The 27596-nt window shown below is 38.8% G+C and overlaps 1 protein-coding gene and 1 long non-coding RNA gene across 2 annotated transcripts; one reads left to right on the top strand and one right to left on the bottom strand.

The window, feature by feature from the left end:
• Window positions 1-4045: 4045 nt before the first annotated feature.
• On the top strand, window positions 4046-9207 carry LOC145099624 (putative disease resistance RPP13-like protein 1). Its single transcript, XM_079037167.1, has one exon. It carries the CDS (start codon window positions 4156-4158, stop codon window positions 7855-7857), a length of 3702 nt encoding a protein of 1233 aa, XP_078893293.1. The 5' UTR covers window positions 4046-4155; the 3' UTR covers window positions 7858-9207.
• A 396-nt stretch (window positions 9208-9603) lies between these two features.
• Window positions 9604-11334, bottom strand: LOC145099628 (uncharacterized). Its single transcript, XR_013704639.1, has 4 exons — window positions 11128-11334; window positions 10799-10828; window positions 10378-10465; window positions 9604-9938 (listed from the first exon to the last, which is right to left on the bottom strand). It is a non-coding gene; the product is annotated as an uncharacterized LOC145099628 (long non-coding RNA).
• Between the last annotated feature and the right edge of the window lie 16262 nt (window positions 11335-27596).

Consider the following 27596-nt stretch of genomic DNA (forward strand, 5'->3'; position numbering starts at 1 on the left):
ATATAATTTGTCGTTTCAGACGTTTTGAGATATCTAGAAGCATTAACATATGATCTTGGCTCTTATTTTTTCCCCATGCATGAGTTTGGTTGTATTAATGGGTTAAGAGGTTGGGGTTTTTAGTATTTAGTACTTATTGGTCATGCAAGACCATAAAGTTAAAAACTTTATGGTCAAGGACAACATTTAGGGCATCGATCTATGATTTGGACGTAAGGGCCTAAGTATTAATCACTTAATAATTTGTGAAGGTATCCAGTTGCTTATGATCGGGGTACCAAGTGGTACGTTCCGCGTATGCGGTTAAGTCCCTGTAGCTGGTCAATGATCGAGTATGCCCCACGTTCGGCTGGGAACGCCTAGCGTACTCGACTGAGTTGACTTAGCTGGTTTGTTAAGTTTGACCTTTGACCAAGTTGACTTAAGGGTAGTGGGTTTTCAGATTGGTCATTATATTGGTGTATAGGTGACCAGTTAAGCTGACATTTGAAGTAGCGTTCTGTTAAACAATCATTTTAGATTGAGCGGTGAGTTTTACTTACACTACTTGTTAGTCGAATGCACCAATACTGGCCCACTAGATTGTGCATCCTGGTATAGAGGATGTTGATATGTTGTAGTGATCTATTAGATCGGTATCCTGTTAAATAGGATGTAGTATGCGGTAATGGTCTGTAGAACTACCTGCTTGTCTGATGATTGGTTATATGTTTATCTATCTGCTGGATATACATTATGTGTTATGTATATGTCGACATAGTATGGTTGGGTTGAGGTAGTACTCCTTTGTGTGGTAGCCAACAAACTCGGGAACAAGCCGTACATAAGTTGTTGGCCTGTAGGGCAAGCCAGACTTATGTTGTAGGCCTGAGAGTAAGCTAGATATGAGCTTTGTGCCTGAAGGGCAAGCCAGACTCATACTATGGGCTTAGGGCTAATCCACTATGTTAGTTGTGGACACATGTTATATGTTTGTGTGTTGGTACCTTGGGGGAACTCGCGAAGCTTTGGCTTACAGTTTCTGTTTATTGTTTCAGGTACTTAAGATGACCCTGGCAAGGCAAGGGCATCATCGTGCACATTTTCCTGTTTTTATGTTATTAGGTCTTGGGAAAACTCTGGTTTCGGATAATACTTTTGAAACAATGGATTTGTATACACTTTATGGATGAAATGTTTCTTTTTTTAAATTTTAAATTTCTATGATTTTTGGAGGTTACATCATTCCCTTAAAACTTCTCAAGTTTGTTGAATTTCAGAGTCATGTCTTTCATAAAATCTGTCATGATAACCAACAAGAAATATCGATTCAGATTGTTAGAAAACAGGGTAAAAATATATTTGATAATCACTAAATTCTTCAAGGATTGTGTAGGTTCACTTACTGCATCGATATTTCTCCCATATGTGTCGTTTACGATACATTTGACCTAGGATAATGTACATTAAAACCCGCCAAGGGATGCTGACCCTTGGAACAACGCAAGGGGGCGCACCCCCTTACCCTTGCTCTTTTGGTCGAGATCAATCTAAACTAATACAAGTGTGCACTCTACACCTCCAGCTTTGTATAAAAAACAAGATATAATCTCATTTGAAACATGTATAAATCTCATTACATAAAACGAACCAGTCATACTAAAATCACCAACACTTGCAACTACATTATGCCTTTCATATGAAGGGAGGGGAGTTAATATTTACAAGAGGATGTTGTCTACACTCTTTCATGACTTAAAACAAAATTTGAAGGTCCGAAAATCCCTACCCGAAAAAACAAGGAGGGGGGGGGGGGGGGGGGGGGTGCTACACTACGTGTACACTTGTATTGTATGAGTCTGGCCCACGCATGTAGCCTAGCGTAATCGGTCTTTTTGGCCTTGTGATTGTGACGTTGTCTATATTTGTTAACATTGCATATTTCTGTTTTGGACATAATGAGAATTATACCAATCAACTTATATGTGAGTTATGCATACATGTACTCAAAAGAAGCTCCAATGCCAATAGAATATACGTAAATACTATTAAGAGGAAAAGTGTTCTTGGTTCGTGTAACATAAAGTTCAAAAAACCACTCAATTTCTAGAGGATATAAAAGAGAAACTACAATGTCGCTAGAAAGTACATAAAATAATAAAATGACAACTTGGTGAATTGTTTATAAATTAGTGAAGTTCTTTTTGGATTGTACATTTAATATATATATATATATATATATATATATATATATATATATATATATATATATATATATATATATATATATATATATATATATATAACATTGAAAGATTATACTTACTTGCAATGAAACAATCACTAGCTATTATAAACGATCACAGGGCTGTAAATGAACTAAACGTTCAACGAACTGTTCGTGGACCATTCGGCGGCAAGTTGGTTTATTTAATAAATGAACGGGCATGAACATAAATTCTCGTTCATTTAGTTAAATGAACGAACATGAACAATAGTCTCATTCGTTTGGTTATGTTCGTAAACATTCATTTATGTTGTTCGTTTACATTTGTTTACGTTCGTTCATATAAGTTCCTTTTATGTTCATATATGATGAATTGTGTTTGATTACCTTAATCTATTATATGTTCATTTATGCTTCAGATGAGCATTATTATTTTTTGGAACCGTAGAAAACCAAACCAAATCAAACAGAAACCGAATCGGACGAAACCAAATTAATTAAATTTTCAATTTTGTTTCAGACCAAACCGAAGTATGAATTTGGTTTATGGTTTTATTTATGGTCCATTGGAGCTCAGACAAAACCGAACCGAACTGCCAAATTTAACTACTTTAGTTTTTTAATAAAAGATTATATTTCTTTATGCTTTAAAACTTAAATAAAAAATTGAAACATATTTTGATCTTTCATATTTTACGGACACATCAACTTCTCAATTACAAAATATCAAAAGTTTCATCTTTTAACCCATTATTCATGTCTTTGTGTTCTATTCATGCATTTAGGTTTCCTTCGAAACTTTATATTTTGGATATTGATATGTAAAATTATGGATGTTATGTTTGGAAAACTAAAACTGTCTCACCTTAAAATTTGGTTTCCTCGGTTTCAAACCGAACCAAACCGAGTTGTAATTTGATTTTCCCTTTGGTTTGGTCCACACCATTTTTTTTTTCAAACGGACGAAACGTAAAAATACTATAAAACCTACTATTCATTACTTTTTTTGAGCCCATTTGAGCCCATCCATTTTTCAGTGTTAACCATTTAAAGTGAAATGGCTTAGTAAGTGTACTTATATATTAACAATATTTTTGCAACTATACCAAATCACCAAATTTTTTGTTTATAAACATAGGTTGATAAGTTTTGATGAATTATTTCCGGTTTATGTTTCACACTAAAAATTGTTGGTTGATGGTTTTTATATATATAGTATATTTCTAGGCAAAACATAAATCCGCACATCGATAAAAAATTAAAAAAAAAAAAAAAAAAAAAAAAAAAAAAAAAGATTGCTTGAAAACCAAACAAAGATGAATGATCATGAAAAGGTATTATATAAATTAATGTTGCATACAAGAAAACTTAATGGAGTCACGAGATAAATATTATCGGTTGTACCGAGTAATTAAAGCTAAAATACAAGTAATTAAATAAATTCAAATAAAATAATTTATGCTCATGATAACCGAAGGAATATGAAATACCAAAAAAGATAATTCCAATAGAGTACAATCTATAAAAAAAACCGGTGCACATGATAATTCATCGATTAACGTGGTGAGATTCCAGATATTCTGAAACCCCAGTAGAATTTGGTTATTTTACAACTGACTAAATATAAAATAAAATAAAATAAGTTATGCACATGAAAATTAGTCGTTAGTGATTCCTCGGTCAAAGATGGTGAGATTCCAAGCACTTAGAAAACTGAACGAAGATGAAATACAAAACGATAATTCAAATAAAGTAATCTATAAAAAACCATTGCATATTTGCACATGTAATTCATCGAATAACGTACGTGGTGAGATTCCAGATATATTGAAATCCCAGTAAAGTTTTCATTACTTTATACTGCATTCAGTCTATCATTTTGCTTCCTCATTTGCAAATTTGCATCCTTTGAAATCAAAGAACCGAATCTTTCCTTTCTCTGAATTCCAATGGCTGAAATTGTTGTTAGCGCTGTCATCACAGTGCTGTGTGAGAAGCTGATCTCCGGTGACCTGATGAAGCTGGCTCGATCGGAAGGGATCGATTCTCAACTGAAGAAATGGAAGAAAAACCTGCCCCTGATCCAAGCTGTGCTTGCTGATGCAAGCGAGAAGCAGATTAAAGAGAGAGCTGTTCAACTGTGGGTCAACGATCTCCAGGATTTGGCTTACGACATTGACGATGTACTCGACGATTTGGCCACCGAAGCTCTGCGACGCAAGTTGAATCAAGAAGCTCATGCCAACAGCAGCACTAGTAAGGTATTGAAGCTCGTCCCAAATTGCTGTACTAATTTCACTCCTCGCAACATTATGTATGGCCAGCAGATGAGTTCTAAGCTAGAAGAGATCACCATCAAATTGCATGATCTTGTTGACCAGAAAAATGATTTGGGTTTGAATGTGAATGTTGAAAGGTCAAATAGAACAGAGAGACGATTGGAGCAAACGTCACTGGTTGATGATTCAAAAATCATGGGTCGGGATGGGGATAAAGTGGCATTGTTGGGGAAGTTGTTGGCGAATGAAGAAAGTGATGATAATGTGGGCATAGTGTCCATAGTTGGTATGGGTGGAATAGGTAAAACCACCCTTGCCAAAGTTTTATACAACGAGGAGAAAGTGAAGGATCACTTTGAACTCAGAGCATGGGTTTGTGTTTCTGAAGAGTGCGATGTATGTAAAATTAGCAAGGCTATCTTCCAAGCAGTAACTGGGAGAAATACAGATTTTGCTAATCTTGACCTACTTCATGTGGCCCTCAAAGAAGAACTTTCAAAAAAGAGGTTCCTTCTTGTTCTAGACGATGTCTGGAACGAAGACGACAGTAAGTGGGAACTCCTCCAGAGCCCTCTTTTTGTAGGGGCACCTGGAAGTAGAGTTGTTGTCACTACCAGGAGTACCAGAGTTGCATCCGTGATGGACTCACAAGAAACTTACCCTCTAGGCGTTTTGTCGAATGAAGATGCACTGTCATTATTTGCTCAACACGCGTTAGGTGAAAAAAACTTTGACAAACATCCGACACTTAAGTTGCTTGGTGAAGGTATTATGAAAAAATGTGGCAGACTGCCTTTGGCTTTGAAAACACTTGGGAGGGTTTTGAAGGGAAATAGGAACGGTGATGAATGGGAGAAGTTGTTGAAGAGTGAGATATGGGATATAAAGGATGGAAGTGATATTCTTCCGGCTCTAAGACTAAGCTACTATCACCTCCCTCCACATCTGAAACAGTTCTTTGCATACTGCTCCTTAATTCCCAAGGATATAGAGTTTGACAAGAATGAATTAGTCCTACTGTGGATGGCACTAGGAGTTTTGTCCCACTCAAAAGGAAAGAGCTCAATGGAGAGTTTAGGTCATGAGTATTTTGAAGAGCTAGAGTCAAGGTCCTTTTTTCAACAATCAACAGATCAGGCATTGGGACATCTATTTACAATGCATGACCTGATAAATGACTTGGCCACAAATGTTGCAGGAGAGTTTTCCTTTAGATTGGAAGGTGAGATAGATTTATCTAACATGAATAAATCTTTTGATAGGTTACGTCACTTTTCAGCAGATCTAACACGCGGATCATATAGAATGCTCAAGGAATTACGAAGAGCTAAACGCTTGCGCACTTTGTTACTAACATCAAGTGTTTGGGAAAATGATGACCCTTTGGATAATGTTCTTGTTGACTTACTTCCTGAACTACAGTTCCTGAGGGTGCTCAGTGTCATCGACTTTAATTCGGGCCATTTCACAAGTGTACCACAATCCATTGGTAGTCTCAGGCATCTACGATGTATTGATTTTTCTAATACAAGAATCACATGTTTACCCGAACAAGTGAGTGACCTTTATAATCTACAAAGCTTGTTGGTTCATAATTGTTATCTGTTATCTGGCTTGCCAGGAAGTTTTGAAAAGCTAATAAACCTGCGACATATTGACATAAGTGATACTCCGAAGGTGAGCACATTGCCCTTAGGGATCGGTGGGTTGACGAGTCTACAGACTCTAACCAAAGTCATTATTGATGAAGATAACAGGTTCAAAATATCCGATCTTAAGGGCCTATCGGATCTTCACGGCCGACTTTCCATTAAGGGGCTGGAAAAAGTTTTAAATCCAACACACGCAAAGGACGCCAAGTTATATCAAAAAAAGGGTCTTGATGTTTTGGAGATGGAATGGAGTGATGCATCTGATGTTTCTCAGAATGAGATGATTTGTTATGAAGTGCTCAAAGAACTAAGGCCTCATGCTAAGTTAAAAAACCTCAAGATTTTGTTCTACAACGGGATGACATTTCCTAGTTGGGTCGGCGATCCCTCATTTGATCAGTTAACAGAGCTTATGTTACAGGGTTGCAAAAGTACACATTTACCAACACTTGGATGTTTAGGGTCTCTTAAGAAATTTTCTGTTGAAAGTATGAATGAAGTGAAGATTGTTGGTTTTGAGTTACCTGCACCTACTAATTCAAATCCTGGCATTGCATTTCCATCACTTGAAGTTCTGCAATTTAATGATATGCAAAGTTTGCAGAAATGGTCAATTAATATTGGTGGCGACCATGGAATTCCTAGATCATTCCCTTGTCTTCATGAGATTTCTATAACATGTTGTCCTGAACTAGATGAAGTATCAATCGGATTAATACCTTCACTTCGGGTCATACATATAGAACAATGTTCCAAAGCAGTTTTAAGAAGCATGGTTGGTTTGTCCTCGTCACTTGTTGAATTGAAAATGGTGAATGTTAAAGGACTTACTCAACTACATGGAGAAGATTTAATGCATCGTGGGGCACTTGAAGATCTGGAAATTAAAAAGTGTGATGAATCAGAGGCATGCAAGAGTCTTGTGAGTTTACAGAGTAAAAAGTTGGTTTCGTCAGCCGAGAAAGAGGGTAGTTTTAGGACTAGCAACGAATCTCTTAAAAAGGTGACGTTTACTCATTGTGAGGCACTGGAGAGTTACAATTGTCCAAATAGTGTTGAGAGTTTGGTAATCAGTTTTTGTGATTCAGTGACATCATTGACCTTCTTAGCAGTGCAGGATCACCCATCCTCACTCACTGAATCGACAGTCAGTGATTGTGATAACATACAACCCAAACCCATTCCAGTCAAAGATTTCAGTTTTCTCCTACTGTCTAGCCTAACATCTCTTAGGATCGGTTGTTGCTATAATCTAAAGTCGTTTCCTCATGAGCATTTTCAAATTCTCACATCTTTGGAAGAACTGGAGATATATGATTGTCCAAATGCGGACAACTCCTTCCCTTGTCGGGTGTGGCCTCCTAATTTAAGAAAACTCTGGATAGGAGGCTTAAATAAGCCCATGTCAGAGTGGGGCCCACAGAGTTTTCCTACCTCACTAGTTTATTTGTGGTTATTTGGCAAAGATTCAAGAGTGGTTTCATTTGCAGTGGCAGATGATGTGGGGAATACTACTACTACTCCATCATCATCATCATCTTTTCTTCTTCCACAATCTCTGGTTTCTCTAACACTCGAAGATTTTACGGATGTAGAATCATTTTCAGAGGTGTTACCACAACTCCCCTGCCTTAAAACACTTGATATCATGTCATGCCCGAAGATTACAGATCTTAAGACAACTTACGGTCCATCAAATTTGACAATAATGGTGAGGTAGTAGAAAAGGTATGCCGTCTCCTTTCCCATCACAAACTCTTTGTGTTTTTTTTTTTTTTTTAATAAATGCAATATTCCTTATTTAGTAAGATTTCAATTTCTGTATTTCTTTTATTTTCAATAATTATCCTGAAGTTTATGAAAATTAATTTTGAGACTTGTTTGCTTTGGTTTGTGGATGACATTATTTTAAGATTGAACTGAAAATTACTAAAAAAAGAGAAACTATAACCGCTGTACATAGTTGAATATATTTTGATTTTTGTAGAACTTTGATAGACCCTGATACATTTCTTGAACAGATAATCAAACTATGATAATATTAAGATGATAATCCCTTTCATTCGAGAGGAATGGACTCTCCAAAAGAACAGAGTTCTCTTGCAATTCAATTCTTAGCTACCACTAAAAGACTCACCTTAAATATAATGATAATAAGCCAAAAACAAGCAGCCACTGATCCCAGAAAAGGTTTGTCCCCCACAACAATTGTTTCCACCCATGATTGGCTGCAGACTCACTAATTAACAATTAACAAATTAAAATAAAAGACTAAACTACCCCTTTAGCCAAATACTAGCATAACAAGAAGGAATCACCCAATTTCCCCTTTTTGCCCCTTGCTATAAACTAGTAAACTCTGGGGATTATCAAACTGTTATCATTAAGTTAGTATGCATATTGGTTGCAACTGTATTATTTTATCTTCATTGCACCACATCTTTTTGTTTTCTTTTTCCTTGTCATGTTGTAGTTTTCATTAATATTGGCTTCCAATAAGTTTGTACATTAGTGAACGAATTACTAGAAAACAGAATGAAATTGTGTAAAAATTTGACCTTTTATGCCAAACTCATTGGCTTTAAGATATTGATTTTGATATAATAATAATAATAACCTAGCACCATCTTAATCCCTTTGTAGCATTAATTAGAAAACTGCAGATTTCTTTACAACTTTATATCAGTTTCAAGGTTAGAGTTAATCCATTAGACATTAAAACTTTATAATTGGTTATCAGCATCATAAGAGTTATTTAACTCTACACATTCTAAACCTCTGCAACTATTTTCCCAACTTCTTTTTTCACATTAGGGATTAATGGAAGAGTGAAAAATTAGTTAAATGTGCACCAGGATGGAGGTTGTAGAAGGCATTTGATTCTAGAGACAATAAAGGATAAATACCAAACACTTTTTCGACATTTGAGATGGCTGATGGATGAACAGTGTATTGATTCAATTAGAGTGTGTACTTTGATGCAGTAAATACCAAATACAATTTTGTTTTAGTATATATATTTTTTTCTTGGGCAAATTGCAGGAAACGGCAACTTACTTTGTTTCTTTTACAATATATATGGGCAATGTACCTTATTTTGTTACCCATGGTAACAACATTTTCACAAGCTTTTACCAATTATAGCATCTTAAGTAGAATTACAAATTAGCGCTCAGCATCAAACACAAAGAATCAACCTAAAGTCTACAAATTGGTTGCCTTGTGTAGAATTTGTATAATATATCAAAAATGAGTACAATACAGGATAGTCACTGTATTCTATTTGTATGTATTCTTTATTTACCATATTACAATTCGTAACCAATCAATGCAATAATGAGGAGGCAAAAGAGCAGAGGCATTTGACAAGCAGTAGGCTAATGCATCGCTATTATCTTCGGTCTTGTATATATAATACAAGCAAAAAGGTTAGAAAAAATACCGATAAAGAACGAAAAGTGTAGAATTGAAGTATCAGAAGCTTTATGACATATATTGCCAATGGTTTGGATAATACAATTTGCTTGACCTCAAAAGATCTCCATTCCAAAAGAAACTTGTAAATGATACAAGCCCAGATTTTGTGCAATGCATCAGACAAGTGAATAAATGACAAGTTAAAGCAAATGTAAACCAACACAAAAAATTCCTACATCCAAAACAGTTAATGCAATGATAACAATAAAATAAATGTGTCCCCTTTCACCATCTGCTAGTTGGATTGCCCATAAACAATGAACCGTGTGGATTGTATCAATAAGGTCAATGTCAACCGAACAATCATGCAATGGAAATTGGAATCTGAAATAAATAAAATTGTCATGGAATTGGAAGATTAGAGGCAAGACTTATATTGGAAACGTGAATTCCCCAACAATGATAAAGGAACTCTCACCCAATTAACTTGGATATTTTCACTAGAGTATGACTATCTAAGGCCCTGTTTCTTTTTTCCCACCGACTAAATGATGTTTGAATATATTTTAGAAAATGGAGAAAAATATAAGTGGGCAAATCTGTAAAAAGGATTTAATGGGGAAAGCCTCATTTCCCTCGCTTTCTCTATTAAGTCGTTCTTTCTTCATTAAGTCAAATGAAAACATCTTCATCACCTTTTACATATTTTCCTTGGTTTATATGTTATCAATTTTTGTGAAGTCCAAGATAAACAATAATGTTTGCAGTAGCTCATGTGAATTTAAACAAGTAAAACCAAGCAATTTTTTTTTTATCTTCTCACCTTGTTATCATAAAAGGTGCCCTGTGCTCTACTTACACTGTTGAAGGATTTCAGGGGAACAACATTTCTCCAATACTTCAGTCTCTCCCTGTAAACAGTCACTCGCATTTATTTATTAGATGATTAATAAAGCCAAAAACCAGACAGCATAAAAAACAATGTAAGTCAAAGAAAACAAAAACAATGCCATTGAGGCAATACATCGAACACATTAGATGCAATTACAAACCAACAAAGAATTATTACTACAGAACTAGAGATAAAGGCTGAAATTTCTCAAAAGTTGTAATATGAAACACTGTAGCACTTGAAGAAACGCTCATCAACTCAACAAGTAACACTCTATGTTAATTAGTTTGATTTACTTCAAAAACACAGTTACAAATAGGATTATAATAAGGAGAGAGTAGATACAACGTACCTCATCTATATCTCCAAAAGGAATAATCTCCTGCAAAATGGAAAAACAAAGCTAATTAGGGTGATTATGCTAGATAATGTGCTGAAAACTTAGACTAATCAACATTCAATTGTTTGAAGAATATACTAGATTGGAAAATCAAACATTATATGCAAATCATTAAAATCCAGTTCATTGATCAGCAAGCAATTGTAGTATATAAAGAAAAATTGGTACCTGCAAGTTCTATGGAGTATTTAATTGTTCTAATAACAAGACAAACCTCAAAAATAAAGCAACGATTTTAAACATCCTTAGTTAAAGAGGCTACAAAATTACGTTTACACAACCTGGTATTATGGCGAAAGGCCGAAGGCGGTGTTGGTTTTTGTTTGGTCCAGACGGAGAGAAGCTGGTCGCGGTGAGGAGGAGAGATGGTGGTGCTCGGTGGTCGTCGGATGAGAGGAGGGATGGCTTTGAGAATGGGGGTAAGGATGCAAAGATAGCAAGGGGGTGTTTGGGAGAGGACTTTTTGATTTTTTTTTTTTTTTTTGGTAAGTGGGTTTTAAAATGTGTTAGCTTTCAAAGAACAAATGCTAAAAATTCAAAAGTCACTGGAAGTCATAAATTGTGACTTTTTAAATCATAACTTTTTCTTTTTTGTCAAAAAGTTTTATAATTGTCAAACAATTTTCAAATTTTTAGCTTTTTAAAAAAGTCAAAAGTCCAAAAAATCATTTTAAAAGTTATCCCAAACACCCTCTAAGGTAAGTGGTGTTTGAATAGCTTTTAAAATAATTTATCGGATAAAACTGTAGATACGATTTTAACAATTTTCAATTTATGTACAATTCAAGATTTTTCAATGATTTTGATTTTTTGATACACATTTGAAATGTTAACTTTATCTAAAGTTAGTGGTGTTTGGATAGCTTTTAAAATAATTTATCGGATACGATTTTAAAATTTTTCAATTTATGGACATTTCAAAATTTTTCAGTGATTTTGATTTTTTGATACACATTTGAAATGTTAACTTTATCTTTTTCATTTTTTTTTTTCAGTTTTCATTTGCTAATTTTAGTATTATAAATAATTAAAAAAATTTTGCCACATCCGTGGATATGGTTTAAAAAATTTTCAACTTGCATTGAAACTCTAAAATCAAGATTTTTTTATGATTTTGATTTCTTGATACACAGTTGAAAGGTCAAGTTTACCTTTTTCATTTCTTTTTTAAATTTTCTTTTGCTAATTTTGGTATTTAAATAATTAAGAAAAATCTCACCCTACCCCACCCCAACTCTCTCCATGACCCCCCTCTCTCTCACACACACTCACACACACATCCTGTATTTCATCAAAGAACTTCATATTATCTATGTACCCTCAAAATTCATGTCTACAAGAACACACACTCACGTAATCACAAAATTCTTCACATACAAAAAGAAAATTAAACACACATATAGTGAAAAGAACCCAAATTTGCTAACCCTAAATCCGATTTCTCCATTTCGAACGACTCAAGACTTGATGAATTCTCTTTCATCATTCGCCGTTTCCATTGAGTTTTCCATCTTCATCGAATGAGATATTGATTTCAACTGGGTTTACACCGCCATTTCTATTTTTCACTCTGTGAGTGTGTGTGTTTTTTAATTTTTCTGAAGTTATATACTCGAATAGATCTTGTAATAAATAGATCTTACACCACCATTTTCGTCTTCTTGTTCCTAGTCCGATCGATTTCATAAGAAACAAAAATCAATTTAAATATGGTTTCTTTTGCTACCATTTGAAGAAGATTGGAGAGAGTGAGGGGTACAAGTAACACCCGTAGGCAACACAAACACCTGGAGACATCGACATCATGGATGATTTCTATAAACCCTTAAATCATCATCTCTGAAAAACGCTTACGCTCTCATATCTGAAATATTATTTCTAGAAAATGATGTCCAAAAAAGGATTTTTGTGTATATTTTCATCCCTGCAAACCCATATTCTTTTTTCCATCAAATCTGAAATAAATGTGTGTGTGTGAACACATTAGTGGTACAGTCCTCCAACCCATAATAAACAAACCAAATTTACACCAGATTCAACACACAAATAAACACATGATCGAATTTCATTCCCAAATCAAGGGCTTTCTGCATTATTTTTAATCTAAGCTTGATTTTGATGAGAATTTCCAGTTTTTTTACTAGATTAGGAGGAAGATGTGAAAAATATGGGGGTTATTGACGTTTTCAGTTAGGAAGAAAAATAGTGGTGTGTTTAGTAAGAAACGCGACAAAAGAAGATGAAGGTGAAGCTGAGAACCAAATTAGAAACATCACCAATATAATGAAATGGTATGGGATCGAAGATGCAAGGAATTTGAGAGGTGGTGTTTTTGATCTCTTGGTGCAATTTCAGAGGTGGCTTAAAGTCGATTTATGTTTTGGAGAGAGAGAGAGAGGGGGAGAGAAAGAGATAGGGGAGGGGGATAGGGGCTTGTTTTGAATTACAGTTTTGTCCAAATTTATTATCTTAGTAAAATCAATACGTAGAAAAAACTTTGACAATTACAAACACGTTTTTCAAGGACTAATATCATAAAAATCTTAACTTTTTAATGTGTAATCGAAAAAAATTTCTAACATTCTAAAATTTTTTATATAATAATCAGTCTTTATAAAAAAAATTTCGTTATAATATTTTAAATTGAATTCAAGTTCATTTACTTAAATCAAAATAACTAAAAACATTAGAAAATCTCTAAATAACAAAAATTTAAAAAAAAACAAAAAAAAACAAAAGGTAAAAAAATCAAATTGTTGAATAATAAGGTTAAAAAACGAAAATAAATAAAGTATATATAAAAAACGAAAATAAAAAAGTATATATATATATATATATATATATATATATATATATATATATATAAACGAAAATAATAAACTATATAAAAAACGACAGATAAAATTAAAAACTAATATGGTGTAATTTTTTTCAAACTACAGAGACCAAATTTGAACTTTAAACCTAATTTTAGGACTATTTTGCAAAGAAACATAACAGAGTTAACCATAAAAGTATCAATGTCTAAATCAATAAAAATCAAACCATATAAATATCGCTGTCCCTTAGTGCATAAAGCACAATTTTGTTTTCAAAATCAAACACTTTTCCCTCATGACGGTTAAAAAGAACTTTGTAACCATCGTCACAAAGTTGACTGATGGAGATGAATTTTCCTTTCAGATCCTCAACATAAAACACTTCTTATAGCTTAATCGTCATGAATTTAAAAGTCCCAACACCTGAAACAACTCTTCCACCGTTGTCACCAAAGGTTACCACTAGACCATCATTCTCTACAAAATCTTTTAAGAGGGACTTTTAACCGGTCAAATGTCTAGAGCTTCCACTGTCTAGGTACCAAGTTTGTCCTAGATTTGGGCTTGATCGCTTGACAGCATGAACAGTTATTTGTATCGCATATGCCATCAGGGGAATCATTGATATGTGTTATGAGACCTTTAACATGCAGCGCCTCATCTTCAGATGTCTCATTTTCTCCTACCCATTCTTCATGATCCTCTTGTTTTGCAATGAAGGTTTTCGGTATAAAGATGTTTTCCTTCTTCATGTGAGTCATCGTCTTCTTGTACAAGGCTTCATAGTTTGTGACAACCCGAAGTTCGTTCCGTCGTCGTAATCCGATACGTCATTAAAAAAATTCGTAGTCCTAAATTGTTTCCGTTCGTTTCTAAATTAAGTCATTTATTTTAAGTTTGTAATTATGACTTAATAATTGTCCAAATACGTTAAAAATCCATGGAAACGCTTCAATTTATTTATTTGAAAAATAATTGTTTTATTCCGTCAAGATATAAAAATAACTTAATCGGGTGCGACTAAAAGCCACGTCTAACGACAGTATCAGGTAGAATTCCACCGTGTCCCAAACTTTCAGCATATATAAAGTTAAGAGAACCTCATTTGAAGCCTTTTCACTCTCTCTCTCTCTCAACTTTCTCTCTCTACTCTCTCTCTAAAATCCGATTTTGAGCCAAAACATCTAAATCAAGCTTCAAAACATCAAGGTAATTATCCTAGCTTATAGTTTAACACCTTTGGCCTTCAAATTCGAGATTTATATGAAGATTAGGACCATTAGCATGAGTTTACGGTCCTAGAACATCTCTAGGCCGTGAACTCATGTAAATGGGGTTTTTGTGCCATAAAACCCTTCCAAATGTAACATCCGGATATCCAGGTATGGGAATTTGAGTAATTTATATTGGGGAATGAGGAGACTCGGCGAGTTGACGCCTCAACTCGTCGAGTAGGATCGCGTTTTGGGGACCAGTTTAATGAAGGGACTCGACGAGTCGGGTATTTGGACTCGCCGAGTCGGCGCTGTCAAGGAAAACCCTAATTGTCCGGGATTGGGACCTATTTAAAGGCCCTTATGGCCTTCAGTGGCGGCCACCTACACCTTTGAGAGACTCCTATCGAACCAGAGAGCTGAGAGAGTGAAGAAGAGCCATTTTGGAGCATTCTGAGGTGGGTGTGCAATGGAGTAGTCATTTCCAGCAAAGGGAGGTCAAGGGGGTGTCGATTCAGAGCTTCTGAGCTTGCATCTTCACCATAGAGGTATCAAATCGTTCTCCCTTTTCTGTTTTGGGTAAGATTGGTGATTTTAGGGTTTTCTAGCTTCTTTTATGGCTTGATTGGTGGAGTATAGTGTCCCATTGAGTGTGAAGCCATAGATCTGGACCCAAAGAGGTCCAGAGAGTCCCTTCCATCCTGCTTTATGCATTCTATTTGGAGTTTTGAGCTAAGGTTGTTATGTAATGAAGGGTTCCACCCAAATGAGATTGTAGAACCTTGCATGAGTGCCCAAGGTTCGACCTTTTCGTGGTTATTGGCTTTGAGGGAGTTAGATCTATGGTTTGCTGAAGCAGATCTGACCTCAGAAGGTCAGATGAGGGTTGTCATGGGAGCAACTCGCCGAGTCCATAGGCAGACTCGACGAGTCGAGTCGGGGTTGCCCCGCGATTCGTTGCCGAGTAACTCGACGAGTGGAGAGGGAACTCGTCGTGTCTAAGAGGTTTAAAAAGGATTTAGAGAACCCACATGGACTCGCCGAGTCACTCTTGTGTACTCGCCGAGTCTGGTCAGTGTTGACCGTTGATTTGAGTTATCTTATGTTGACTTTGGGAGTTTTGGTCAACAGAGGTAATAGAGGTCAGGGATGGGTAAAATGGTCTTTTACCCATTACCTGACTAGAGAGGGAAAGAGTAATCGCCGGTTAATTAGAGTTGGGACTTCGAGTATTAATTAGAGATATTTGCCTTATGTGTTAGGCGGTGGCGAGTCCGAGGTTCGCATGTGCAGATAATTGCTTTCTGATTGCCAGGTGAGTCTTCTCATTATACTTTACCTTGAGTAGGTAACCAGAGTTATCTGACAGAGTATTTGTATGCTATGTATGTTATGTGTTGTACTACATTATTTCTATGTGATTTATGTTGTGCATGTTCCCAGAGTTAGAACCGGAAGGTTCCCAGAGTTAGAACCGGAAGGTTCATAGAGTAGGGTCCACGAACCCACAGAGTTATAGCCTCGAGTGGCTAATATGTGTTATGTGTGGTAACATTTGGATATCCAGGTATGGGAATTTGAGTAATTTATATTGGGGAATGAGGAGACTCGGCGAGTTGACGCCTCAACTCGTCGAGTAGGATCGCGTTGTAGGGACCAGTTTAATGAAGGGACTCGACGAGTCGGGTATTTGGACTCGCCGAGTCGGCGCTGTCAAGGAAAACCCTAATTGTCCGGGTTTAGGGACCTATTTAAAGGCCCTTATGGCCTTCAGTGGCGGCCACCTACACCTTTGAGAGACTCCTATCGAACCAGAGAGCTGAGAGAGTGAAGAAGAGCCATTTTGGAGCATTCTGAGGTGGGTGTGCAATGGAGTAGTCATTTCCAGCAAAGGGAGGTCAAGGGGGTGTCGATTCAGAGCTTCTGAGCTTGCATCTTCACCATAGAGGTATCAAATCGTTCTCCCTTTTCTGTTTTGGGTAAGATTGGTGATTTTAGGGTTTTCTAGCTTCTTTTATGGCTTGATTGGTGGAGTATAGTGTCCCATTGAGTGTGAAGCCATAGATCTGGACCCAAAGAGGTCCAGAGAGTCCCTTGCATCCTGCTTTATGCATTCTATTTGGAGTTTTGAGCTAGGGTTGTTATGTAATGAAGGGTTCCACCCAAATGAGATTGTAGAACCTTGCATGAGTGCCCAAGGTTCGACCTTTTCGTGGTTATTGGCTTTGAGGGAGTTAGATCTATGGTTTGCTGAAGCAGATCTGACCTCAGAAGGTCAGATGAGGGTTGTCATGGGAGCAACTCGCCGAGTCCATAGGCAGACTCGACGAGTCGAGTCGGGGTTGCCCCGCGATTCGTTGCCGAGTAACTCGACGAGTGGAGAGGGAACTCGTCGTGTCTAAGAGGTTTAAAAAGGATTTAGAGAACCCACATGGACTCGCCGAGTCACTCTTGTGTACTCGCCGAGTCTGGTCAGTGTTGACCGTTGATTTGAGTTATCTTATGTTGACTTTGGGAGTTTTGGTCAACAGAGGTAATAGAGGTCAGGGATGGGTAAAATGGTCTTTTACCCATTACCTGACTAGAGAGGGAAAGAGTAATCGCCGGTTAATTAGAGTTGGGACTTCGAGTATTAATTAGAGATATTTGCCTTATGTGTTAGGCGGTGGCGAGTCCGAGGTTCGCATGTGCAGATAATTGCTTTCTGATTGCCAGGTGAGTCTTCTCATTATACTTTACCTTGAGTAGGTAACCAGAGTTATCTGACAGAGTATTTGTATGCTATGTATGTTATGTGTTGTACTACATTATTTCTATGTGATTTATGTTGTGCATGTTCCCAGAGTTAGAACCGGAAGGTTCCCAGAGTTAGAACCGGAAGGTTCATAGAGTAGGGTCCACGAACCCACAGAGTTATAGCCTCGAGTGGCTAATATGTGTTATGTGTGGTAACATTTGGATATCCAGGTATGGGAATTTGAGTAATTTATATTGGGGAATGAGGAGACTCGACGAGTTGACGCCTCAACTCGTCGAGTAGGATCGCGTTGTAGGGACCAGTTTAATGAAGGGACTCGACGAGTCGGGTATTTGGACTCGCCGAGTCGGCGCTGTCAAGGAAAACCCTAATTGTCCGGGTTTAGGGACCTATTTAAAGGCCCTTATGGCCTTCAGTGGCGGCCACCTACACCTTTGAGAGACTCCTATCGAACCAGAGAGCTGAGAGAGTGAAGAAGAGCCATTTTGGAGCATTCTGAGGTGGGTGTGCAATGGAGTAGTCATTTCCAGCAAAGGGAGGTCAAGGGGGTGTCGATTCAGAGCTTCTGAGCTTGCATCTTCACCATAGAGGTATCAAATCGTTCTCCCTTTTCTGTTTTGGGTAAGATTGGTGATTTTAGGGTTTTCTAGCTTCTTTTATGGCTTGATTGGTGGAGTATAGTGTCCCATTGAGTGTGAAGCCATAGATCTGGACCCAAAGAGGTCCAGAGAGTCCCTTGCATCCTGCTTTATGCATTCTATTTGGAGTTTTGAGCTAGGGTTGTTATGTAATGAAGGGTTCCACCCAAATGAGATTGTAGAACCTTGCATGAGTGCCCAAGGTTCGACCTTTTCGTGGTTATTGGCTTTGAGGGAGTTAGATCTATGGTTTGCTGAAGCAGATCTGACCTCAGAAGGTCAGATGAGGGTTGTCATGGGAGCAACTCGCCGAGTCCATAGGCAGACTCGACGAGTCGAGTCGGGGTTGCCCCGCGATTCGTTGCCGAGTAACTCGACGAGTGGAGAGGGAACTCGTCGTGTCTAAGAGGTTTAAAAAGGATTTAGAGAACCCACATGGACTCGCCGAGTCACTCTTGTGTACTCGCCGAGTCTGGTCAGTGTTGACCGTTGATTTGAGTTATCTTATGTTGACTTTGGGAGTTTTGGTCAACAGAGGTAATAGAGGTCAGGGATGGGTAAAATGGTCTTTTACCCATTACCTGACTAGAGAGGGAAAGAGTAATCGCCGGTTAATTAGAGTTGGGACTTCGAGTATTAATTAGAGATATTTGCCTTATGTGTTAGGCGGTGGCGAGTCCGAGGTTCGCATGTGCAGATAATTGCTTTCTGATTGCCAGGTGAGTCTTCTCATTATACTTTACCTTGAGTAGGTAACCAGAGTTATCTGACAGAGTATTTGTATGCTATGTATGTTATGTGTTGTACTACATTATTTCTATGTGATTTATGTTGTGCATGTTCCCAGAGTTAGAACCGGAAGGTTCCCAGAGTTAGAACCGGAAGGTTCATAGAGTAGGGTCCACGAACCCACAGAGTTATAGCCTCGAGTGGCTAATATGTGTTATGTGTGGTAACATTTGGATATCCAGGTATGGGAATTTGAGTAATTTATATTGGGGAATGAGGAGACTCGACGAGTTGACGCCTCAACTCGTCGAGTAGGATCGCGTTGTAGGGACCAGTTTAATGAAGGGACTCGACGAGTCGGGTATTTGGACTCGCCGAGTCGGCGCTGTCAAGGAAAACCCTAATTGTCCGGGTTTAGGGACCTATTTAAAGGCCCTTATGGCCTTCAGTGGCGGCCACCTACACCTTTGAGAGACTCCTATCGAACCAGAGAGCTGAGAGAGTGAAGAAGAGCCATTTTGGAGCATTCTGAGGTGGGTGTGCAATGGAGTAGTCATTTCCAGCAAAGGGAGGTCAAGGGGGTGTCGATTCAGAGCTTCTGAGCTTGCATCTTCACCATAGAGGTATCAAATCGTTCTCCCTTTTCTGTTTTGGGTAAGATTGGTGATTTTAGGGTTTTCTAGCTTCTTTTATGGCTTGATTGGTGGAGTATAGTGTCCCATTGAGTGTGAAGCCATAGATCTGGACCCAAAGAGGTCCAGAGAGTCCCTTGCATCCTGCTTTATGCATTCTATTTGGAGTTTTGAGCTAGGGTTGTTATGTAATGAAGGGTTCCACCCAAATGAGATTGTAGAACCTTGCATGAGTGCCCAAGGTTCGACCTTTTCGTGGTTATTGGCTTTGAGGGAGTTAGATCTATGGTTTGCTGAAGCAGATCTGACCTCAGAAGGTCAGATGAGGGTTGTCATGGGAGCAACTCGCCGAGTCCATAGGCAGACTCGACGAGTCGAGTCGGGGTTGCCCCGCGATTCGTTGCCGAGTAACTCGACGAGTGGAGAGGGAACTCGTCGTGTCTAAGAGGTTTAAAAAGGATTTAGAGAACCCACATGGACTCGCCGAGTCACTCTTGTGTACTCGCCGAGTCTGGTCAGTGTTGACCGTTGATTTGAGTTATCTTATGTTGACTTTGGGAGTTTTGGTCAACAGAGGTAATAGAGGTCAGGGATGGGTAAAATGGTCTTTTACCCATTACCTGACTAGAGAGGGAAAGAGTAATCGCCGGTTAATTAGAGTTGGGACTTCGAGTATTAATTAGAGATATTTGCCTTATGTGTTAGGCGGTGGCGAGTCCGAGGTTCGCATGTGCAGATAATTGCTTTCTGATTGCCAGGTGAGTCTTCTCATTATACTTTACCTTGAGTAGGTAACCAGAGTTATCTGACAGAGTATTTGTATGCTATGTATGTTATGTGTTGTACTACATTATTTCTATGTGATTTATGTTGTGCATGTTCCCAGAGTTAGAACCGGAAGGTTCCCAGAGTTAGAACCGGAAGGTTCATAGAGTAGGGTCCACGAACCCACAGAGTTATAGCCTCGAGTGGCTAATATGTGTTATGTGTGGTAACATTTGGATATCCAGGTATGGGAATTTGAGTAATTTATATTGGGGAATGAGGAGACTCGACGAGTTGACGCCTCAACTCGTCGAGTAGGATCGCGTTGTAGGGACCAGTTTAATGAAGGGACTCGACGAGTCGGGTATTTGGACTCGCCGAGTCGGCGCTGTCAAGGAAAACCCTAATTGTCCGGGTTTAGGGACCTATTTAAAGGCCCTTATGGCCTTCAGTGGCGGCCACCTACACCTTTGAGAGACTCCTATCGAACCAGAGAGCTGAGAGAGTGAAGAAGAGCCATTTTGGAGCATTCTGAGGTGGGTGTGCAATGGAGTAGTCATTTCCAGCAAAGGGAGGTCAAGGGGGTGTCGATTCAGAGCTTCTGAGCTTGCATCTTCACCATAGAGGTATCAAATCGTTCTCCCTTTTCTGTTTTGGGTAAGATTGGTGATTTTAGGGTTTTCTAGCTTCTTTTATGGCTTGATTGGTGGAGTATAGTGTCCCATTGAGTGTGAAGCCATAGATCTGGACCCAAAGAGGTCCAGAGAGTCCCTTGCATCCTGCTTTATGCATTCTATTTGGAGTTTTGAGCTAGGGTTGTTATGTAATGAAGGGTTCCACCCAAATGAGATTGTAGAACCTTGCATGAGTGCCCAAGGTTCGACCTTTTCGTGGTTATTGGCTTTGAGGGAGTTAGATCTATGGTTTGCTGAAGCAGATCTGACCTCAGAAGGTCAGATGAGGGTTGTCATGGGAGCAACTCGCCGAGTCCATAGGCAGACTCGACGAGTCGAGTCGGGGTTGCCCCGCGATTCGTTGCCGAGTAACTCGACGAGTGGAGAGGGAACTCGTCGTGTCTAAGAGGTTTAAAAAGGATTTAGAGAACCCACATGGACTCGCCGAGTCACTCTTGTGTACTCGCCGAGTCTGGTCAGTGTTGACCGTTGATTTGAGTTATCTTATGTTGACTTTGGGAGTTTTGGTCAACAGAGGTAATAGAGGTCAGGGATGGGTAAAATGGTCTTTTACCCATTACCTGACTAGAGAGGGAAAGAGTAATCGCCGGTTAATTAGAGTTGGGACTTCGAGTATTAATTAGAGATATTTGCCTTATGTGTTAGGCGGTGGCGAGTCCGAGGTTCGCATGTGCAGATAATTGCTTTCTGATTGCCAGGTGAGTCTTCTCATTATACTTTACCTTGAGTAGGTAACCAGAGTTATCTGACAGAGTATTTGTATGCTATGTATGTTATGTGTTGTACTACATTATTTCTATGTGATTTATGTTGTGCATGTTCCCAGAGTTAGAACCGGAAGGTTCCCAGAGTTAGAACCGGAAGGTTCATAGAGTAGGGTCCACGAACCCACAGAGTTATAGCCTCGAGTGGCTAATATGTGTTATGTGTGGTAACATTTGGATATCCAGGTATGGGAATTTGAGTAATTTATATTGGGGAATGAGGAGACTCGACGAGTTGACGCCTCAACTCGTCGAGTAGGATCGCGTTGTAGGGACCAGTTTAATGAAGGGACTCGACGAGTCGGGTATTTGGACTCGCCGAGTCGGCGCTGTCAAGGAAAACCCTAATTGTCCGGGTTTAGGGACCTATTTAAAGGCCCTTATGGCCTTCAGTGGCGGCCACCTACACCTTTGAGAGACTCCTATCGAACCAGAGAGCTGAGAGAGTGAAGAAGAGCCATTTTGGAGCATTCTGAGGTGGGTGTGCAATGGAGTAGTCATTTCCAGCAAAGGGAGGTCAAGGGGGTGTCGATTCAGAGCTTCTGAGCTTGCATCTTCACCATAGAGGTATCAAATCGTTCTCCCTTTTCTGTTTTGGGTAAGATTGGTGATTTTAGGGTTTTCTAGCTTCTTTTATGGCTTGATTGGTGGAGTATAGTGTCCCATTGAGTGTGAAGCCATAGATCTGGACCCAAAGAGGTCCAGAGAGTCCCTTGCATCCTGCTTTATGCATTCTATTTGGAGTTTTGAGCTAGGGTTGTTATGTAATGAAGGGTTCCACCCAAATGAGATTGTAGAACCTTGCATGAGTGCCCAAGGTTCGACCTTTTCGTGGTTATTGGCTTTGAGGGAGTTAGATCTATGGTTTGCTGAAGCAGATCTGACCTCAGAAGGTCAGATGAGGGTTGTCATGGGAGCAACTCGCCGAGTCCATAGCCAGACTCGACGAGTCGAGTCGGGGTTGCCCCGCGATTCGTTGCTGAGTAACTCGACGAGTGGAGAGGGAACTCGTCGTGTCTAAGAGGTTTAAAAAGGATTTAGAGAACCCACATGGACTCGCCGAGTCACTCTTGTGTACTCGCCGAGTCTGGTCAGTGTTGACCGTTGATTTGAGTTATCTTATGTTGACTTTGGGAGTTTTGGTCAACAGAGGTAATAGAGGTCAGGGATGGGTAAAATGGTCTTTTACCCATTACCTGACTAGAGAGGGAAAGAGTAATCGCCGGTTAATTAGAGTTGGGACTTCGAGTATTAATTAGAGATATTTGCCTTATGTGTTAGGCGGTGGCGAGTCCGAGGTTCGCATGTGCAGATAATTGCTTTCTGATTGCCAGGTGAGTCTTCTCATTATACTTTACCTTGAGTAGGTAACCAGAGTTATCTGACAGAGTATTTGTATGCTATGTATGTTATGTGTTGTACTACATTATTTCTATGTGATTTATGTTGTGCATGTTCCCAGAGTTAGAACCGGAAGGTTCCCAGAGTTAGAACCGGAAGGTTCATAGAGTAGGGTCCACGAACCCACAGAGTTATAGCCTCGAGTGGCTAATATGTGTTATGTGTGGTAACATTTGGATATCCAGGTATGGGAATTTGAGTAATTTATATTGGGGAATGAGGAGACTCGACGAGTTGACGCCTCAACTCGTCGAGTAGGATCGCGTTGTAGGGACCAGTTTAATGAAGGGACTCGACGAGTCGGGTATTTGGACTCGCCGAGTCGGCGCTGTCAAGGAAAACCCTAATTGTCCGGGTTTAGGGACCTATTTAAAGGCCCTTATGGCCTTCAGTGGCGGCCACCTACACCTTTGAGAGACTCCTATCGAACCAGAGAGCTGAGAGAGTGAAGAAGAGCCATTTTGGAGCATTCTGAGGTGGGTGTGCAATGGAGTAGTCATTTCCAGCAAAGGGAGGTCAAGGGGGTGTCGATTCAGAGCTTCTGAGCTTGCATCTTCACCATAGAGGTATCAAATCGTTCTCCCTTTTCTGTTTTGGGTAAGATTGGTGATTTTAGGGTTTTCTAGCTTCTTTTATGGCTTGATTGGTGGAGTATAGTGTCCCATTGAGTGTGAAGCCATAGATCTGGACCCAAAGAGGTCCAGAGAGTCCCTTGCATCCTGCTTTATGCATTCTATTTGGAGTTTTGAGCTAGGGTTGTTATGTAATGAAGGGTTCCACCCAAATGAGATTGTAGAACCTTGCATGAGTGCCCAAGGTTCGACCTTTTCGTGGTTATTGGCTTTGAGGGAGTTAGATCTATGGTTTGCTGAAGCAGATCTGACCTCAGAAGGTCAGATGAGGGTTGTCATGGGAGCAACTCGCCGAGTCCATAGGCAGACTCGACGAGTCGAGTCGGGGTTGCCCCGCGATTCGTTGCCGAGTAACTCGACGAGTGGAGAGGGAACTCGTCGTGTCTAAGAGGTTTAAAAAGGATTTAGAGAACCCACATGGACTCGCCGAGTCTGGTCAGTGTTGACCGTTGATTTGAGTTGTCTTATGTTGACTTTGGGAGTTTTGGTCAACAGAGGTAATAGAGGTCAGGGATGGGTAAAATGGTCTTTTACCCATTACCTGACTAGAGAGGGAAAGAGTAATCGCCGGTTAATTAGAGTTGGGACTTCGAATATTAATTAGAGATATTTGCCTTATGTGTTAGGCAGTGGCGAGTCCGAGGTTCGCATGTGCAGATAATTGCTTTCTGATTGCCAGGTGAGTCTTCTCATTATACTTTACCTTGAGTAGGTAACCAGAGTTATGTGACAGAGTATTCGTATGCTATGTATGTTATGTGTTGCACTACATTATTTCTATGGGATTTATGTTGTGCATGTTCCCAGAGTTAGAATCGGAAGGTTCCCAGAGTTAGAACCGGAAGGTTCACAGAGTTAGAACCGGAAGGTTCATAGAGTAGGGTCCATGAACCCATAGAGTTATAGCCTCGAGTGGCTAATATTTGTTATGTGTGGTATTTTTGGGAACTCACTAAGCTTCGTGCTTATCGTGTTTTGTGTTATGTGTTTCAGGTTTCTCTCAGGATCACGGGATGGCGCCGGCTCGATTGTACACACCAGAGAAAGAGTCATGTTTTGAGGATCCTGGTTTATTATGCAAGTGAAAATGAAGTCATGTTTTTGTAATTCGATTATGAATGGGATTTTAAGAAAAGTATTTTTAAGAATCAAACGATTATTTTTTTTAAATGAAATTTGTTTTGAAATTTACGGTGGTACACCAAACCTCATTTGGAGCCTAGATATGACTTAAAGACCTAGTTGCATGTACTTAGAACACATTAGACTCATCAATTGGAGTGTAAACATGAGTTTACGGCCCAAGCACATGCTTGGACCGTAAACACCAATTCATGGGGAGTAAACTCATGTTTAGGTGTTAGATTGCCCCTAAACACCTCCAACAAGCTTCCATGAGAGTGTAGAACCTCTTAGCCTTTCAAGAAATGCTCCAAAACTCTCACAAATGGGACAAGCATGATTTTACGGCCCAAGAACATTCTTGGACCGTAAAATCATCTTCTTAGACCTTAAACTCATTTTTATGTGTTAAGATGCCACTTAATCACACCATAAACCTTAGAAATGAGTCTAGAAGCAACCACAATCAAGTTAAGGCCCTTAAATCATGCCAAAACCACCTTCATGGATGTTTACGGCTGTAAACCTCCCAAGAACATCTTCTTAGGCCGTAAACTCCATTAAATGGTCCATATGTGAGTTTAATCCATTCCTAAGCCCTAGATTTCATCCTAGCTATTTTTCCCAAGTCATATAAGGCCATTTAGCACCATAGAACACCCTACCATGAGTTTACGGCCGTAAACTCATGGGAAATGGGTTATTAGGGCCGTAAACCCTCTTGTGAGTTTACTCTTGAGGGGTAAACTCCATATCCGAGCCTTATACGTCCCTAGATGTCACCCGGGTGACTCCAAACACTTGATTTGAAGTGTTTTCGCGTCTTGGAGTGTATAATCATATCTAATTAGTGAATTAAAGTCTAATTAGATACATTTGTATATCATTTCGTATTACATAGGAACCTCGCGCATTATCAAGCCCCGAACCGACACTTAGCATCCAATCTGACACGTTTCTCAGCTGGTGAGTTCATACCCCTACCCTTTTCTAATGTTTTTCAAATGCTTTCAGGGGGGGGGGGAATATAAGAAAAAGTACAAGGAAATCTTGTACTCAAACTCATTATTTTCAGTTCAAATGTCTATATTCTGTATGTTATTAATATCAAAAACTGTGTTAGTTAAATAGTTCGAATTACGAAGTTAGCTTTCAGACAAAACATAGAATTCTTGATAAAATGTTACAATCTAAATTATATTTCATAATCTACGAATAATACATACTAATCATCAATTAGAACTAATACGAATACGAATACGAAAACGAATACGAAAACACAACTAGGAACAGAACGAATACGAAAACACAACTAGGAACAGACACTACTAGAAAAACAGCCTTTTACGACACTCATTGCGGGTCGTAAAAGGCTCAGACGACGCGCAAATGCGTGTCAAGGAAGGCCCTGTCATAAAGAGAGACGACGCGTTTTTGCGCGTCGTCTATAGACGACGCGCATTTACGACGCTCATTTACGACGCGCAATTACGACGCGCGTTTACGACACGCAATGCGTATCAAGGAAGACCCTGTCATAAAGGAAGACGATACGCATTCGTGTGTCGTAACCTTACGACGCGCGTGTTAATGACACGCAATGCGTATCAAGAAAGCCCCTGTCAAGAAAGGCCATGTCATAAATGAATATGACACACATTTTTGCGTATCATAATTTTAAATGTTTAAAAAATATATATTTATATATTTATTAATTTTTAAATTAAATTTGCATTTAATGTCTCATAATAGAAATAAATTACCATATACAAAAAATACAATCCATTGCATAAAATTTAATGTCATACAATTCTATTTCATTATAGTATATAAATTTGTATTCATCTAATCTACTCTGTGTTTCATAGTAACAATTGAAATGAAGAATGCAACACTTGCATTTGCAGCATCTTATCTCTTTCAGCTTGAGCTTTCTTTTCCTCTTCTAACTCCAGTGCTATTCTCTTTCATCAATCCTGTAAAATTAATTCTTATTATGACACTCTACTTTTAAACCTACCAAGTTCACAGGTAAGATTGCAATTCCAATTGGATTAACACTTGAATGCAACCTTGGGATCCCTTAAGTGAATGCAACATTCATTTTATTTATTTGTTTGTGTTTATTATTTAATCAGGCTGTGGTATATTCTAGAAAATGTATTCAGGCAAAAGTTTTATCCACTTGCAATTCCACTTGGATCAACACCAAAAATACCAAACAAAACTGCAGAAATGGTACCTGTTCTATCCTTCGCCACTACACTCATTATCTGTTTAAGCCTTCAAAACTTCAGCACCAAACTCACCTGAAACACCATACACCTGTCAGTCCTGTTGCAAATGAAAACCAAATTTGAGAAATTTACTTACCTGCTCCGTTACACTCTCCACGAACCCATCACAAATGAATATATCCAGCCTCCATCAAATCACCCTTACCTGCTCACTATCGAAACCAACATTACCAACATCATAATTGAGCCAGAAAATAGAAAAGCAGAAGGAGAAAAAGAAATAAGAGTGACCCAAGAGGCCAAGACCTTCCTGCTACCAATCGAAACAAGAATAAGGAGAACAA

This window comes from Lactuca serriola, chromosome 1 (genome assembly GCF_051521515.1).
Source record: "Lactuca serriola cultivar US96UC23 chromosome 1, Lser_US96UC23_V15, whole genome shotgun sequence".
Classification (NCBI taxonomy): domain Eukaryota; kingdom Viridiplantae; phylum Streptophyta; class Magnoliopsida; order Asterales; family Asteraceae; genus Lactuca; species Lactuca serriola.

Coding starts and splice junctions, on each gene's coding strand:
- LOC145099624 (XM_079037167.1), top strand. CDS start 4,156: ATGGCTGAAATTGTTGTTAGCGCTGTCATCACAGTGCTGTGTGAGAAG.